Genomic DNA, 19,416 nt, shown 5'->3' with positions numbered 1-19,416 from the left:
CTCTTCTCCCCCGCCTGCCCCTCAGCGTTGGAAAACCAGAGACTCAAGGAGCCCCCATTGGAGGTGTCCCCTCTTCCGAGACCTCCCCAGATTATCCCACTGGAGTGGTCCCTCAGAACAGACTTTGTAAGAGGAAGCATATCGACTCACCTGAGTCTGTCACGTCAGACATTGATTTGGATGAGTCAGAAGGGTCCCCAAGATCCCCCTCTGAGGATGTCGCTTTTGCAGACATTCTTGAAATCCTTACACAGAGGGGTGATTGGAAGACCTCTAACCCTACTGAGGATGAATCAGTGTATCTTGAGGCCTTTGGTTCCCGACCTTCCACCTCCTGGGTGACACTGTCTTATGACCAACTTTTGGGGGTCATATCCCAGAAAGCTTGGACCTCCCCAGACACAGTGGAGCCTGTCCTCAGGAGGCCAAACAAATTTATGACCGCTCTGGAAGACAAATCTTTTCTTTCTAAGGGAGTTCCTGTGGATGCTATGTTGGTAGCAGCGGCCCTGCAAAAGGAGTTGTCAGAGACATCTTCAAATATCCATCCTCCTAATAAAGAGTCTAAGACAATGGATAGGTATGGAAAGAGTACCTTTTCTTCAACGGCATTTACCTTACAATCGCTGAATTACATGTCCCATTTTACTAGACTTCAAAGGAATCTCCTGAAGGAGTTGGGTGATACCCTTCAGGGTTCAGTAGCTTTGGGATCCACAGACAAGGTATCGGCGCAGCCATCACCCTTACATCTATCGCTAACTTCTCCATGAGGCTGATTTCCTATGCAGCTGACGGAGCAAGCAGGGCAGCCGCAGCAGGAATTTCTCTTAGGAGACATTCCTGGATGTGTCTATGCAACTTTACGGAATCCTTTAAGTCTTCCCTTACCAACGTCCCCTTTGATGGTTCAACTCTTTTTGGACCTCAGGTAAAAGAGACTTTGATCAGGTGCAAGCAGGAAGGGAAAACCTTATCTGCTGTCGGAGTCAGATTCTCTCTTCCTTCTAGACCCTATCCCAAGGGTCAAACAGGAGGGAAAATGTGGTTAAAGGTTTCCCTCAGGCATAAGGTCAACCCTCCCCTAGAGGCAGAGGGGGAGGATATAATGGAAGACGCAGTGCTCGCGGCACAGGGGATCTGCAACATCAGGGAGATAGAGATGCTTTCTCTGATCGTCCCCTTCCATCGCCCCTAAGGGGTTGCCTGACTGTCCGTCTCTGGAGACAGTCGGGGATCATCTCTAATTGTACCCAAGCACCTGGCTACAAATTTCCCAAGATCGTTGGGTACAAAATATAATTTCCAGAGGCTACCTTATTCCCTTTGTTTCCGATCCCCCAGTAAATCGGTCTTTACCAGATGTGCCACCCATTCAATTAGACTGTGCAACATCAGATGTCATATCGTTGCTTCAAAAAAGAGTCATCCAAGAAGTCCCCGCAGTGCAAATAGGATCCGGAACTTACTCACAATTCTTTTTAGTTCCAAAAAAGACCGGGGACTGGAGAAAAATTCTAGATCTCTGCAAACTCAATAAACCTGTAAAGAAATCGAAGCTCCGTATGATCACTTTGCAGTCAATTTTTTCATTTAATGGGAAAGACAAATGGATGTGCTCCATAGATCTTCAGGACGCGTACTACAATATCAAAACGGACGGGTGCTCCAGAAGACATCTACGCTTTCGGCTGGGAGCCAGTCATTTTCAATTTCGAACACTGCCCTTTGGCCTCACTACAGCCCCCAGAATATTCATCAAATGCATGGCAGTGGTGACGGCTCACCTGAAACATCAAGGATTCCAGGTGTTTTCGTACTTAGATGACTGGCTCATCACTGCTACCACCAAGCACCAACTAATCCGAACCAGGGACGAGACTCTATCCTTGTGCACCAGATTAGGGATTACAATAAATCTAAAACAATCTACCTTATCTCCATCACACTGCATTGTCTTCTTAGGCTTAGACATAGACTCAACCACCATGACAACAAAACAGACGCCAAAAAGGATACAATTGTTGCACAACCATGTCAGATTCTTGCTGAAAAAAGACAAAGTACAGGCCAGGATAGTCCTTCAGGTTCTAGGGACTATGGCTTCCACCATTTTCTTAGTTCCCCTAGCCCATCTGCACATGAGAGTACTTCAATGGCTACTATTTGCCCAGTGGTCAATGCAGGATCTCCCCTTGTCTCACCAAATACTCATCACAAACTCCTGCAAGAAGGATCTAACATGGTGGTTACATATGGATCAACTTCATCTAGGATGTCCACTTGCTCCCCCTCAACAAAATGCAGTCTTGACCACAGATGCTTCCCAGTTATGGTGGGGGGGAGCATTATCTGGGAATGATGGTCCAAGGTATCTGGCAAGATCACGAGAACCACATGCACATAAATGTTCTGGAGATGAGAGCAGTGCTGTACGTGTTGCAAGCACTTCACAGTTCTCTTCCCACCGGTACAATTGCGATTCAGTCAGGCAACATGTCTTTAGTGTGGTACATAAACAAGCAAGAGGGAACCAAATCCTACCCACTAGGTTGAGAGGCACTAAGAGTATGGAAATGGGCGATGGACACTCAATGCTTTCTGGTAGCAATGCACATTCCAGGGAAGTCCAATGTGATAGCAGGCAAACTGAGTCGTGCAATTATGATGCCTCATGAGTGGTCCCTGAAGACAGAAGTTGCGGAAGAGATTTTCTGAAAATGGTGCCAGCCTTGCTGCGACCTATTTGCCATGTACATGAACACCAAGTGCAGCAACTACTTTACCCTCATTCCCCATCCAGGGATGTCACCCAGGGATACTCTGGTCCACAACTGGCCTCCGGGACTCCTTTATGCTTTTCCACCCTTTCCTCTCATACCAAAAGTGATTCAGAATGCAAAACTGTTGAAGAGTACCCTGATCCTCATTGCTCTTTACTGGCCTCGCCAAGCCTGGTTCCCCTTCCTGTGGACCTATCTCTTGGTGGAACCATGGATTCTGGAACCATCTCCAGACCTCCTGATTCATCAATCAGGACAGTTCCATCCTACCATCCAAACCCTCAAATTGACAGCATGGCTGCTCCAGTTCCAATAATAGCCAGGTGTATTTCCCTTTCTCCTACAGTTAAACACATCCTGATTTCTTTACACAAATCTTCCACCAGGAAATTATATTCCAGTAAATGGAAGAGGTTTTCCATTTGGGCAGCTAACCAAGGCATAGATCCCTACACAGCTCCCATACAGTCTATCTTGTCCTTCCTTGTATCTATTTTTCAAGAAGAAGCTGCAGCTGCTACCATTAGAGTTCAGTTAGCTGCCATCTGTAATTATCATTTTGGCTACATGGAAAATCCAATTATGTCTCACTCTTTATGCAAAACCTTTTTGAAAGGAGTCCTCCTTCTCAGACCTCCAATCAAGCAACCACCGGAGCCCTGGGACATGAACTTAGTTCTCACATCTTTGATTTCTCCACCCTTTGAACCATCTTCTTCATCTGACTTGAAATTGTTGTCTTGGAAGACATTGTTCTTAGTTGCTATAACATCTGCTAGGAGAGTTTCGAAATTGCAAGCCCTGACCATTCGACCTCCTTATATTATTTTCCACAAGGATACAGTCTCCCACAGAACTAATCCTTCCTTTCTCCCTAAGGTATGTTCAGAACATAATCTAAACACAACTATCGAATTACCAGTATTCTTCCCAAATTACAGTAACAAATCAGAATACAGACTACACCAATTAGATGTCCACAGAATTCCCCAATTTTACCTGCACAGGACTAAAGATTTTCAAAAATCGGACCAATTGTTTGTTTCCTTCTCAGACAAAAACAAAGGCTTGCCCATCTCTAAGGTCACTTTGTCTAAATGGCTTTCAGACTGCATCTCACTTGCTTACAAAATTGGTGGGAAACAATTACCTGCTTAAGTAAAAGGCAATTCAACCAGAGCAGTATCAACTTCATATGCCTTTAGATCAAAACTCCCAATTGATACCCTTTGTGCAGCAGCTACTTGGGGGCAAGACCTCATATACCTTTGTCACTCATTACAAATTGGATTTGACCTCCCGGGACAGGTCATCCTTTGGGTCCACTGTGCTGAAGAGTCTCTTTGCCTGAGCCAACCGGGATAAAGGTGCTAGGGATGCTGTCCCATCCAGCAGGAATTACGCGAGATAGGACTACATAATATAAAGACGTTATGTACTTAACATAACATTCCATGTTTACAGTCTTGTGTCCCACCCTCTTTCCCCCTTCCTGTATCCTGGAAGAACTGGTGGACTATCCATTATGCTGTCTGACCTTGTTGTAGTTGTCTGTCCACATGGCATGGACAGTAATACAAAGTATTCTGTTTGCATGCGCATAGTTATTGATAGTTTAGTTACTATTATGTATGTAGTTAGTTTCTTGCAAACAAGATCTGGGGAATTGCCGTGGTGCACCATGGGATAATGAATAGCCTCGAGATAGTAAAAGCTCTCAAGCTTTAGTATCGGCCGAGTCAGAGCTGAGGATTGGCTCCGAACCCATCCAGCAAGAATGTAGGTGAGATGTACTACAAACATGGAACGTTATTATAAGTACATAACTTATTTTTAAACACAAAACCTTCGAGATCTTTATCATTTTTCCCTCCTAAATTCCAAACTTCCACAGGACTGCTATCTATTCCTGGGACCTTCCTGTAGATTGGTTATACATAGCCATTTTTATCTCATCTCTTCTGATCCTAGCTGTTAGTAATTGAGCCTCATCTACCTCTAACCTTTGGATATTTAACTCTTCCATAAACATTTCTATTTGTACCTTTTCTTGAATTCCATATTTCTCTGCTTTACACAAACTTTCATAAAATTTCTGAAATATTTTAAATAATTCTACAGGATCTCATTATCTTCCTTGTTATAGGCTCCCTAAGCTTGGTGACAGCCCTTTCCATTTTCTGTTGCTGAAGTTGTGCTAAATGTTTTTGCGCTCTATAATTATTATCAAAAAACAGTTGCTTAACAGCTTCTTCTTTCGGCTTTTCCCGGTTAGGGGTAGCCACAGCGGATCACCTGTCCGCTCCTGATTGGCAGTGGAGTTTTACGGTGTTGAGTTGCCAGCCCAGCGCCCAACCTTCCACAGAAGGCATGCACACATACACATACAGACACACACACACACACACACACACACACACACACACACACACACACACACACACACACACACACACCTACGGCCAATTTACAGTGTCCAATCCACCTACAGCATGTCTTTGGGATGTGGCAGGAAACTGGAGCACCCGGAGGAAACCCACGTGACCACAGGGAGGACATGCAGACTCCGCACAGAATGCACCCCAGCTGAGGATCGAACTGGAGAACCTCTTGCTGTGAAGCGGCAATGCTAACTACTGCACCACCGCGGCCGCCCAAAAAACAGTTGCTTAACAGCAATCTTACTAAATTTGTGTATATTATCGAGGTAATCCTTTACTGTTTAGCATTCTGCAGTTGCTCCTTTTCTTGTTCTGAGAGATTCCCCCTATTTAGCAATACTGTAACATTTGTCAATCCCTCTAAATAATTCTTGTTACTTCTTAACCATATCTCCCTTTCTTTTATTTCCACCCTAGTTTTAAACTCCACTTTAATTTTATTCCACTTCCTAGCTATGGTTTCAGAAGAAAATTCTTCTCTAGTAGCTCCTGAAATAATTTCAAAACCCATTCCTTAAATTCCTGTCTTTTCAGTCAATAGGTGGGAAAGTGCCAGTGTCTCATTTTTATTTCATTACCTTCAGTTTTTATTTTGGTTATTATTGGCACATGATCTGAAATGGTTACTGGGTGCATTTCAAGACCTACAATTAAATACACATGTTCCTGTGTTTACCAGAAAAAAAGCCTTATAGTATTAAATATTCTTTTTTATTTACATGCTTTGTAATAAACTTCTTACTGGATAACACCTAGGGTTTTAACACAGTCATTTCCCTATGCAAACATGGGAAAAAGCACACTGTTTTTTCTTTTGTCATACTCTCTTAACCAGACCCTTCCTCTCTCCCCTCCTTTTTTCATTGCAGTGTCTACATTTCTTAAAATTGAACAAAGAAAAAGAAAAAGAAAAATGGAGAAAAAAAACAGCCCGTTTATATTACTATCCCCATTGCATTTCAAAAGTAAACTGAGAAAACTTTATTTCATGTCTAATTGGTTTTGTATTATCCTTAAGACTCTCACAGCTGGGAAAACTCCTGTTTTCAAAGAACATTGTGTCCTAGTCAATTTATTTCTTTTTTTTTCTCTCAACCAATCCTCTTCCACTAGACTGTCTCCAGTTTCTCTTAATCAGATTGTATCCACTGAGACAAGAAGACCAACTGCAGACTTGCTACTTTAGTATACAGACATGCATGTGCTAGAAAAAACACTAATAATATTCAATATTCTTTTTCATTTACTTGCTCTCTCTTAAAACTAATCAAGCTAAGGTCTTTAATCAGTCATTTCCCAATGCAAGAATGAAAAAAGGCACATTAACTTTAACTTTGTCATGCTTTTTTAACCATGCTCCTTTTTATCATTGAATTGCCTATATTTCTCAAAACTGTACAAGAAGAAAGAGAGGAGGGGAGAAAAAGAAAGACAACGACACCTGTTTACAATCCCCATTACACTTAAAATAGCATGCAAAGAAAACCATGCACCACAAATACAGTACTATTAAGAAAATAAAGTGTTTTCTTTACTTACTTACAGTTAGCTTTCTCCCCTCACCCCCCAAAGCATTTTTCTGAACATACGTAGGGCATATATTTTACAGTCCCCCACAAATCCAACAAATTTTGAAGAAATCCAATATTTCCAAATTCTCTTGTTGTGTCATATTTCATAAATATAATTACTGCAGTGTAATCCCACATTAACTTACTGGTTTTATTACTGTTCTCCATTGCCCAAATCCTGTCTCTGCCTCTTTTCCAACATACTTCTTCCAGTCAACTCTTTGTGCGTCTTTCCTTCTCTCCAACATTTCTGTTGAAATACTGGAAAATGTTTAACAGGTATAGTCTCTCTGTGGTCTTCATTACCAGAGGAACAAGAAGCAGAATCTCCTTCTGTTTCACAGCTCACTTTTTGTTGGACACACTTTTGTATTTCCTCCTTAGCATGCACTTCATCAAAACATGATTTTGTCCCCCCAGGGAAGAACACCTTGAAGACAGCTGGATATAGCAATTTCAATTCCACACCTGCATTTCAACATTCTCTGAAAAGTGGAATGAATTTAATTATCTTTTTCCCGGTGTACAATGAGTACTCATTACCCACAAGCACTCTGCTGTCTCCTACTTTTATTATTTTGTCCTTCTACCATAATTTTGTCAGAATCAACTCCTTATGCTTGTAGGATTGCATCTTCACTATTAAAGGTCTAGGCTGCTTTGTGGAGCATACACACTATGTGCCCTTTCAACTAACAACTCCAGCTGTGAACCAGCTGCTTACATGTGCTTTCATAAAATTAATGCAGTCTGTTCCTTCCAGCTTCTCTGGTATATCTGTAAATCTCAGGTTTTCGTGACATGCTCTGTCCTCTAATTCTATTATTTTTTTAAACATCTCTTCCTGAGCAGTCTCTTATTCAGCCAGCCTTTTCTTCATTTTGAACTTTGATTTTTGCAGTTTTATCATCTCAGCTGAACATCTGTTTAAAGCTTCTTCAAACTTTTGCAGCCTTTTGTTGTTTGTGTTGATATACTCTATCAGTGTTTTGTTTATTTTAAACAGGTCTGTATGCAGTTGACTTGCATCTTCCTGTAGGTCACTGGAAATCATGTCTGAAGGTTGGATATCAATGTTTCTTCCTCAATTTTTGTAGCTGAGTTTTTTCCAGGTCTTCTGTATTTCTTTATTTCTGGCATCCAGGCAGTGCACTTACTTGTCAGTTACTGAAATTTATCAATAAACATAAGTCTACTGGTCTTCTCTGAGTTTCTGTATTCACACAGGGAGAGCTAGAAAAAAGTTATGTTCTTACCATAACATTCAATCTGTGTTGTCGATCTTCATTCATTCATGACTGTTGGGTCTCGGTTCCATCCTTGGAACTGATTCAGCCGTTGTAACAAGCTCGATCCAGCCAGAAACTCTCGAGCTAAGGCTACCTATCTTGCCTCTCTTCCCTTCTTCTCAGATTTGAGTTTTGCCAGTAGAAATAAAATGTAGAAGCTTTGTCTGAGCAACTTCCCTACTACCAAACCAGGACTAGACCCAAACCCCCAGGAGTCTTTGGAGGGGATTGGAGGGTGGGATGTCAAGAATGAATGAAGATTGGCAACACAGATGGAATGTTATGGTAAGAACATAATTTATTTATCTAATGATGTCAATCTTCATTCATTCTTGACTGCTGGGACAGAGTCCTTAGCTATTTTATGTCCCAGGAGACCCTATGGAAGGATATTCCTGTGCACCATTGAGACAAAAGAATGCACTTCCCCTGGAGACCATATCTAATTTATAATGTCTGATAAAGGTATGCAGGGTTGTCCAAGTTGCCACTGTACAAATGTCATCCATAGAGGCAATAGAATAAAATGCTACTGAAGTGGAAACTGATCTGGTAGAATGAGCCTTGACTTTAGCTGATAGGTTTAGTTTATTTTGGTCATAAGCAAAGGTGATGCAATCTCACAATCATTTTGATAAGCTACCTTTGGAAACTGGTTTGCCCAGTCAAGTGCATGAAAATGAAAAAAACAATTGGTCAGATTTTCTAACAGATTTTGTTCTATTCAAGTAAAAATGTAATTGACTGTGTACATCCAACAAATGTAAACAATATTCTCCCTTGTTTGAGAAGTTTGGGAAGAAAACTGGTAGGTCTATAGATTAATATTTGAGTCCGATACAACCTTGGGAAGGAAAGAGGGGTTAGTCCTAGGTGATACTCTCTCTTTCTGAAAAATGATATATGGACGTTTCACACAAAAAGCCTGTAATTGTGATATTCCTCTGACTGACGTGACGGCCACCAAGAAAAGAGTCTTCCAAGATAAGAATTTGATATCACAGGTGGATGCTGGCTCAAATGGCTGACAAGTTAAACTTTGCAAAAAAAAAAAAAGAAGTTATGTACTCACCATGACGTTCCATCTGAGTAGTTATACTTCATTTTTCTGCAACCTGTGGGTATACGAATCTGTATCGGATCCGAGCCGGCAACTTTTTTTCTAGCATCTGCTCCAAGCTCAGAGCTACTCCCCTTACCCATAATTCCCTACCATCTCCTATCTTCCCTCAGATCGAGTTTGCTACAACTAAAAACATAAGCAACTCAGCCCAATGAACCAAACCTGAAAAGACAGGACAAGGTCCGGGGGACGGAGGGAGGGAATGTTGCAAAAAAATGAAGTATAACTACTCAGATGGAACGTTATGGTGAGTACATAACTTCTTTATCTGAAGTAGTTAACTTCATTTTATCTGCAACCTGTGGGACAGAGTCCCCAGCTACTCCATTCCTGGGAGGCCCTTATGGAAGGATATTCCTGAGCACCGCAGAGCCAAAAGATGCTCTACCCCTAGAAATCAGACCTAATTTGTAATGGGAAATGAAGGTATGTGAATTCGCCCGGGTCGCTGCTGCACAAATGTCATTCAAAGACACCCTAGACCAAAAGGCAGCAGAAGTCGCCATGGACCTGGTAGAGTAAGCCTTAATACTAGGAGGAGATAAACCTTTTGCTTTGTAGGCAAGTGAAATACAAAGAGTGATCCATCTGGCCAAAGAAACTTTAGAAATAGCTTTTCCCATAAATGCTTTGGAAAAGGAAACAAACAATTGGTCAGTCTTGCGGAAAGACTTTGTTCTATGAAGATAAAAACAAAGCTGTCTATGAACATCTAACTAACGAAGTTTGTATTCACCTTTATTTTGGAAGTTAGGGAAGAAAACGGGCAGATTAATGGACTGGTTTATGTTTGCTTCAGATGCCACTTTGGGTAAGAAGGAAGGATTAGTACGGAGAGAGACCCTATCCTTGTGGAAGACCAAATACGGAGGCACGGCAGACAGAGCTTGACGCTCAGAAACCCTCCTAGCAGATGTAATGGCGACTAGGAAAGCGGTCTTCCAGGACAAAAATTTAAAATCCACCGAAGCTGCAGGTTCGAAAGGAAGAGCCACCAATGCCTGTAAAACAAAGGTAAGGTCCCAAGGAGGCACTAAAACTTTGACAGGTAGACGTAACAGAAAAGTACCATTAAGAAAGGCCTTGCACAGCCTAGAGGAGGCTAAGGCAATGTTGTCTTCACCAACGTGAAAACTGGAAAAGGCTGCCAATTGAACTTTCACTGTGCAGGAACTAGCTCCTTGCTGAAAAATGCCAGACAGGAAATCCAGCACCGCTGGAACAGGGGCTGTAAAGAGATCAAGTTTTCTCTGTGAGGCCCAAATGGAAAAGTGCTTCCATTTACTGCGATAAAGCTTCCTAGTGGAGTCTTTAAGAGAAGCCACCAGAATGGATTTTACCACGGATGAAGGACTGGGAGTCCTGACAATCAACAAAACTGGAGCAACCAGGCTGTCAGCTTGAGACTGCCCAGATCGAGCGGACGGGCCCCCGACAGATGGGAGATTAGATCCGGGCAGGGATCCAGAACTCACGGGGGAGCTAAGTGATGAGACCAAAGGAATGGGAACCAAACCTGATGAGGCCAGAATGGGACAATGAGGATCACTTTGCACCACAGTGGGCAAGCTTTCTGAAGAAATTTCGGAATGAGTGGCAATGGTGGATAAGTATACAGAAGCCCGGGGGGCCAAGCATGGACTAGAGTGTCTCTGGGGACTTCCCATGGTGAGGGAATCAGAGCAAAGAACTCACTGCACTTCGCGTTGGAAGGAGATGTAAAGAGATCGCAGCAAGGCTGATCCCATGCAAGGAAGATCTCCTCCGCTGCTGACTGTTTCAGAGACCACTCGTACGGCATCAGAATAGCCCGACTCAATCTGTCCGCTAAAATGTTGGAGCACCCCGGGATGTGCGTTGCTATCAGAAACCGACCGGTGGAGATCGCCCATTCCCACATTCTCATGGTCTCGCGACATAGGGGGTAGGATCTGGTTCCCCCCTGCTTGTTGATATACCAGGCAACTGACATGTTGTCTGATTGAATTGCAACCAATCCGAGAGGAAGGACAGTGTGAAAGGCTTCCAACGCTAAAAGCACTGCCCTCATCTCTAGAACATTTACGTGCAACTTGGTCTCTGACTGGGACCACGTGCCTTGGACTATCCTTCCCAAGCAGTGCCACCCCACCTGAGTTGGGAGGCGTCCGTGGTCACTGTGGTTTGGACTGGAGATGACACGAAGGGCCGTCCTTCTGATATCTCTGGTGAACCTAACCACCAAAGAAGAGACGTTCTGCAGACATGACTGATCTTGATCAGAAATTCCATGGGCAGGTCTAGCCAAGGCCATTGAACAGCCTGAGTCCATTGAAGAACCCGCATGTGAAGGCGCAAACAAGGGAGAATCGATATGGCGGCAGCCATGGAGCCCGGAGAACCTCGCTCACCTTTGGAGACTTGGAGTTCGCTATCTGAGCTATATGGCACCTGAGGTGTAAGATCCTGTCTGGAGTTAAGAATACCTTCATCTGCAAAGTGTCTAGCCATGCCCCAATGAAGTCTAGAACTTGTACTGGTTGCAAATGGGATTTCTGAACATTGTCTGTATTTCCCAGTAAATCTGCCAACCGAATGAAGTAATCTTAGGCCAGACACAGGTGATGCTTGTTGGGCGCAGCGAAGAGCCAGTCATCCAGGTATGGAAACACCTGAATACCCTGAAGCCTCAGGTGAGCGGCTACAACTGCCATTACCTTGGTGAACACCCTGGGGGCAGTGATGAGATCAAAGGGTAGGGCTCTGAACTGAAATGACTGGCTCACAGCTGAAAGCACAGAAACCTCCTGGAGCTTCTGTGTATTTTGATGTGGCATCCTGGAGGTCTAACGAGCACATCCAGTCGCACTCTCGGAGATGAGGTAGAAAGGACTGCAAGGTGACCATCCGGAATTTCTGTTTGGCTACAGACAGGTTTAATGTTGACAGGTCTAAAATGGGCCTGAGGTCCCCCGTCTTTTTTGGCACCAAAAAGAACCTTGAGTAGATGCCTGATCCGGACTGATCGGGGGGGAACCTGTTCGATGGTTCATTTGAGAAGCAGCTTTGAAACCTCTAGAGCTGCGGCCTCCCTGTGAGCGAGTGGAACATCCAGGAGGTGTTTTGGAATATTTGGAGGGGCAACAAATGGGATAGTGCAACCTCTAGATATTATCTGTAACACCTAGCGTTCTGTCGTAATGGACTCTCATGCCACTGGGTGTAAGGACAATCTTCCCCCGACTGCCTCCAGAGTAGGACAGTCGGGCAACCCCTCAGGGCTGCTGAGCAGGTCTATCAGAAAAAGGTTCCCTAGACTCAAAATTCCTGGGACCCCCCTCTACTTCTGGGTCAGCGTTGATCCGGTTCCCCTCTGCCTCTGGGGGAATAGTTGTCCTGAGAATCCCGGGAAAAATGAGATTTTTGGAACCACATCTTCTTCTCCCCTCTTTGATTCCTAGAGAAGGACTGCTGAGGGTTAGAGAAGCGGATCCCGATGGCAGACAAAGTCTTCCCGCCCTTTTAGCTCTGGACAAGTATGTCACGTACTGTCTTCCCAAAAAGGGAAGAACCGTCGTAGGGAGCGTTGATAAATGACGCCTTGAAAGGGTCCGCGAACTGACACAACCTGAGTCAGGCATGACGCCTCATGGCTATGCCTGCCCCAGCCGCCCTAGCTGCTCCTTCCATGACATGGGAAAGGAGTCGCATTGACGTGTTTGAGACTGACTTCAGAGTAGACATTTTCACAGAGAACAACTGTCTGTCCTGCAGCGATAAAGACTCTGGGGGCAATTCAGCGAATTCCGAAGCAAGGTCTCGCTGAAGCCGGATCACATGTGCCAAATAATTCAGCGCATGGATTGAAAAGGTCACTGAGGAATAGACGTGCTTCCCAAATCTATCCACCGACCTGGACTCCTTGTCTGGAGGGTGGACTGAGGAACTCTCCTGTGCTATTTCTTCTTTGTGGGTGCTGCAACCAACATAGCGTCAACTGGGGCACCTATTGACCAAGGTTGTTTGTCGGAAGGGGAGATAAAATTTTGTCAGGGCGTTTGGCGATGGGCTCTATGGTGTCAGGCTCCTTCCATGCCCGCATGGTGATGAGGTCCACCAAGAGGTCCACTGGTGGGGACACCCAGGAAGTAGGTGGGCCTGTGCAAAAGGCCTCCAGGAACACTGACTCATCTGCAGGTTTTGGGGCTGACCAACCTCCCCTCTGGCAGAGGATCTCCATGATTTCTCTGAAGGATACGTCTTTGGGGGGTAACCTGGGGGAACCTTCTCCTTCATCTAAGTCAGTGTCCATAGTGAGGGACTCGGGGGAGTCTAAGTGATTCCTTTTGCACTTGCGCTAACGGTGACCCTCTTCAGTGGGACTCTCAGAAGGGGATTCGTGAGCCGTAGGGGTTTCCTCAGGGAAATTAGCCTGGGGATCCACTGGCACGGGCTGTCCCTGAGACAGGATGAAGGGAGTCATCACCAAATCCAGGGGGGCCTGGGTGGTATCCAAGGGGATGGGCTGGGGTCTCCATCCCTGGGACAGAACGCTCTCCACCACTTCGAAGGCCAAAGGAGAGAGGACCTTCTTAGCACCCAGTAAGGAAGACGTCCTCCCCGGATCCGAAGCGGGGACCGGAGCCAAAGCCAGGATAGCCTGAGGTCCGAAGGAACGGGTTGGATCCGAAAAGGTCAGAGCAGAAGAATCCATTCCCTCGGGTCCGACTCCCTGTCCCTGGCTCCGAGAGTCGCTCAGATCCAAACAAGTCAGATCCAAGGAACTCAAGGTAACAGCTGGAGTCAAGGTTGGAGGAACCGTCGGCGCCGAAAATCCTCGGATCCAAGAGCCCCAAAGCTGAAGCACAGATCGGGGAAGGAGAGATGGGGCAGAAAAAAGGTATGGAGGTCCCCCTTCCAGACGGAGAGGGGCCTAGCAAGACTCATCTTTATTTGGGTCTGAATGAATTTCCACATCATCCTCTTCATGTCCATGTCCGATAAACTCCAAGTCGACCTCGAAGTGGCCACCGACTCGGATCTGGCTGGTCTGCGCAATGAGGAGGCAGGCCTCGGGTCCGAATGTTCCAACGGCTCCGTTGAGAAACAGGCCTCATGGCCTTAGAAGGGAGACTAAAAAAGAGCTCCCTGTCAGGGGATCTCTTGCGATGTCTGTCCTTTCTCTTCTCCCTATCCTCTCTGTGCCTTTCTTTGTCTTTTTCTTTTTCCTTGTCAGCCATGCTGACTGTAGACTTGTCTTTATTAGACCCATCACCAGAAGAAGAGGGAGGTTGAGTCCCTGTCTGGGTGGGAGGTTGAACACTAGAAACCGAGGCCGTGGCAGATTCCAGCATGGCAGCGGGGAAAAGGCATTTGGCTACTAACTTGGCCTTCCTATCCCTAAGGGCCCTCGGACTGAACCCGGTGCAGATAGCACATTGAGTGGACAAATGTGCCACTCCCAAGCAAATCACACACAGAGTGTGACCATCAGCCGGGGAGAGTTTATGGCCACACTCTGTACATTTTTTGAAAACAGCTTTTGGCTGATCAGCCATGGTCCTGCACCCAAAAGGACAAATACTACCTACCAGAAAAAAACACACACGAACACATGTAGGGGAAGGGCAGGCCTAACAACTACTCTACCAAGTTAGCAAAACTTTTTTTTTTTTTACACCGACAAACAAGCGATACCCTAAACAAGGGGAGGATGGGAAAAAAATCACTCAGGCACACACTAGATTTAAGTAATAATACCACTTACTATCCTGAGCTCAGAGCAAAGAAGACCACGATGCACACTACTGGCTCGGCAAACGAGATCTGGGGGAAGATAGGAGATGGTAGGGCATTATGGGTAAGGGGAGGAGCTCGGAGCAGATGCTAGAAAAAAAGTTGCCGGCTCGGATCTGATACGGATCTGTATACCCACAGGTTGCAGATATAATGAAGTTAACTACTTGAGATCTAATGTTAAATTCCAAGGTTCAATCTGTTCTTTAAAGGGTGGTTTCAAATAAATAACACCTTTCAGGAAGGTTTTGCAAAGGCGATGAGACATTAAGTAAATATCATCAAAACCACTATGAAAATTTGAAACAGCAGTTAAATGAATTCTAATAGTAGAAGCTGAGGCTCCTGACTGGACTATAGTTGATAAAAATTCTAATACCTTATTAATTGAGGCTGAAAAAGGGTGAATTCCTTCTGCAAGAGACCAAAGCACAAATCTGTTCCATTTACTAAGATAAAGCCTTCTGGTGGATGGTTTATGGGAAGCCAGAAGTATTTTCTGTACTGGGGAAGAAAGATTGTTCTGCCTGGCAATTACTGGAAGTGTAGGTACCAAGCCATCGGCTTGAGACTGTGTAGGTTGGGATGAACCAACCCCTCTGGATGAGACAACAGATCTGGAGTTGGGTCCAGAGTCCACGGACGGTGAACTAGGTGAGGCCAGAGAAAGGGGAACCAGACTTGACAGGACCAATAAGGTACAATGAGGATCAATTTGTTTCTCAACCATTGGGCATTCTTCAAGATCTGGGTGACCAGGGGGAAAGGAGGAAAGGCGTAAAACAGTCCCGGAGGCCAGTCGTGTAGAAGAGCATCTCTCGGGGTCTCCCCCCTGAAGGGGGGACAGGGCAAAATAGCTCCTGCACTTGTGGTTTATGGGAGATGCAAACAGGTTGCAGAAAGGCTGACCCCATCGACAAAATATCTTCGTTGCTACATAGGGATTAAGAGACCACTTGTGAGGCCAGAGGATACATCTGCTCAGTTTGTCCTCAATCACATTGGAATTCCCTAGAATGTGCATTGCTATCAGAAAGCAGTTGGATGCTATTCCTCATTGCCACACTCTTAGGGTTTCTTGACATAATGGGTAGGATCTGGTTCCTCCCTGTTTGTTGATGTACCAGACCACCGATTTGTTGTCTGATTGGATAGCAACTGTTCCTGAAGGGAGGGCCGATTGAATGCCCGCAATGCTAGAAGCACAGCCCTCAGTTCTAGGATGTCGATATGCAAACTGGCCTCTGAGGAGGACCAAGTGCCTTGGACTGTCTTTCCCTGAAAATGCCCTCCCTACCCCATCAGGGATGCATCCATGGTCACAACGGCCTTGGGTTGAGTGGGGGGGGGGGTGAAAGGGTGACTCCATATATCCTCTTCTGACTTCATCCACCAATTTAGATCCTGCTTGCATCGGTTGATTATGCGGATTAGGTAAGACATCAGGTGTGTTAACAGAGACCACTGTGAAGCCAGGAGCCACTGAAGCAGCCTCATATGGTACCTTGCCCGAGGAACTAGAGTGATCGTGGCAGCCATTGACCCTAGAAGTTGTAAGACTAAGTGAGCTGGTACTTTGTCTTGAGACAGTATTACTTGAAGCTATGATCTTAACATCTGTAGCCTGTGATGAGGTAGAGCAGCCATACAAGATTTTGTGTTGAATGTTGCTCCGATGAATTCTAACTCTTGTGTGGGTGACAGCTTTGACTTTTCCCAGTTTAATGAAACGTTAAAGTACTCTGCAAGGTGTCCAAGGAATGAAGCAGTAGTTGCTTGGTGGGGGTGGTGAGAAACCATTTGTTGAGATACGGAAATATATGGAATCCTTGTAGCCTAGGGTAAGCTGCTACCACTGCCATGCATTTGAACTCCCTGGGAGATGTGGTGAGGCCAAAGGGCAGTGCTCGAAATTGGTAGCGACTGGGTCCCAGCCAGAAGTGGACATATCTTCTGGAGTGCTTGTCCATCTTTACATGGTAATACATGTCCTGAAGATCTAAAGAGAACATCCAATCATCTTTCTCTAGAAATGGGAGGATAGACTGTACCGTGACCATCTGGAGTTTTGTCTGTCGAACAAACTTGTTCAAGACACTGAGGTCTAAAATTAGACTCTAGTCCCCTCTCTTTTTCGACACTAAACAGAATCTTGAGTAAAAAAACTGAACCTATTTGGTCTGGTGGGACTATCTGGATGTCTCTTTTTTGAAGCAGCTTTTGAATTTCTTGTGCTGCTATATCCCTCTAACTAGGTGGAATGTCAGGGATTCACCTTTGCGGTCTTGGATAAAGATCGAAGGGGATATGGTAACCTCTGGCAACTATCGTCTGCATCAAGGAATCTGATGTTATTGACTGCCTGGCTAAGTGGTGCAGAGAGAATCTTCGCCTGACTGTAGGTAGATGTATAACCTTCCCATCCTAGATCCCTTACTTTTTAGGAAAATTTGACAAATTTTGTATTTTTTTTTAATGTTCTAGCAAAAACAAATACTTTATGCATACAAAAATATATCAATGTTTAAAATTATGTTTCCTTGTCTTTGTAGTACTATTAGCTCATGTGCTGTGGGCTAAGTATCCATATGCCTTGTGATGCAAATTTTATAAGACAATATTTAAGGAATAAAGAAATAACATTCATAAGTGAGGTCGTATAAGAGTCAAAATGACCAACAGAAATTGACAACTAAAATATTTGCAGAGCAGTTTAAAATGAAAATGAGATACCAGTGCTCTTCAGGGTAATACATACTAAACTATCACAGACATCAATGCATAATGCTGGTTTGAGTTCAGATATAACCAGAATGTACATTTATGTTAAAAAAGTGACCTTCTCAGTCTTTTTAAATGCAGTAGCATTAAAATGACATGAAAGAAATCATTTTCATTAAAAGTCAAGTTGATTATTTTCCTCTCCCTTTGAAACTAAGAGCACAACCTATGTTTTTTGATTTGCAACTGTCCTGATATCATTCTCTGAAATATTTGCGAGAATATGTCAAACCATTTAGAAGATACGGTACATTACATTAACAAAGCAAATTATCCAAAAGCAATCAGAGGTTTGGGTCTGCCTTCTTGAAAACTATTATTTTTTGTGTTTGTTTGCTTGTTTTAAATGAGGATGGTGGACTAAGCCAAAACAGATCCTTTTGAGCCTCTGCTAGACAAATGGATAAAAGAGAATAATTTAGTAGGAAAAACTACTACAAAAATAAATTTACATAGGCAGGTGACGTAAGGAACACACCACTACTAAATGCAGTACATACAAACTGAAACAAACAAAAAAAACAATACTTCCAAAAAGTGCATCATTTAAGTAAAATAAATACATACCCAATATAAAACATCTGTCCAGCCTTCCATAGTAATACACTGAAACACAGTTAGCATGGCAAAGGCAAAATTATCAAAATTGGTAATGCCTCCATTTGGTCCAGCCCAAAAGCTTCTGCATTCTGTTCCATTCAATGGGCACTGCCTTCCATTCCCTGAGAATGCACAAGGTGCTTGTTCATCCTCTGATATAATTTCTAAAACAAAAGTAAATAAATATATAAAGAAATATATATATATATATATATATATATATATATATATATATGTGTGTGTGTGTGTGTGTGTGTGTGTATATATATATATATATATATATATATATATATATATATATATATATATATATATATATACACACACACATACATAATAAAAGACAGTATTATATACATACAGACAGATGTTGTTTGTGTATCAATAAATGCTATTACTCAAGAAGTCAATAATATAGTAAATGTGTTAGTTCAAGAAACTTTCTTCAAAAAGGACCCCAGTCACATACACAGTGCAAGACAGTTGTTCACAAATAAAATACTGAACAGTGATTATCTTACAGCACCACTTCACTAACTTATAACGCACAACCAAGAGTGTGTTATTGTACAACATCACTACTAAGATATGTAAAGTTAGGGCAAAGAGCAACAATGGAGTCTGCCTTAAATGTATTACACTGTGGTTCATTTATACTGATGTATATTTTTCTGCAACTTATCTAGCACAATACTGTTCAATGTTAACAAGATGTCTATGGCTCTTTATTCATTAACTCAATATACCTATGTGGTGTGGAATGTCACACCTCTAGCCACCTACACAAATCTTGCATTTCTGAGCATTTTCTGAAAAATAAACTTAAAAACCATAAGACAAACAAATCCAAATATTTTGTGAATAAAAATATTAAAACTGTACAAATAGTAATGTTATCAGTAAAAATATTCTTCACAGTGAAAACGGTCAGTACATTCAGTCTTTTCCATAAATACTGTAATATGGTATAATGCACACAACCCCCAAATTATATTTTTTCTAAACTTTCACAAACAAATTTTAATATCTTGAAAACTATACACCTTAGACATA

At 43.4% G+C, this 19,416-nt stretch overlaps 1 protein-coding gene across 1 annotated transcript in view; it reads right to left on the bottom strand.

The window, feature by feature from the left end:
* CACNA1D (calcium voltage-gated channel subunit alpha1 D) overlaps positions 1 to 19,416 on the bottom strand; it is a 5,051,180-nt gene that overhangs the window by 3,766,778 nt on the left and 1,264,986 nt on the right. Inside the window, exon 7 of the mRNA XM_044077483.1 lies at positions 18,331 to 18,527. Coding sequence (XP_043933418.1) covers positions 18,331 to 18,527 — 197 coding nt within the window. The remainder of the gene's footprint in view (positions 1 to 18,330; positions 18,528 to 19,416) is intronic.

The sequence above is a fragment of the Protopterus annectens genome, chromosome 7.part0 (genome assembly GCF_019279795.1).
Source record: "Protopterus annectens isolate FY-2018-M chromosome 7.part0, PAN1.0, whole genome shotgun sequence".
Taxonomy (NCBI): Eukaryota; Metazoa; Chordata; order Ceratodontiformes; family Protopteridae; genus Protopterus; species Protopterus annectens.
This window is presented reverse-complemented; position numbering and strand designations above follow the sequence as displayed.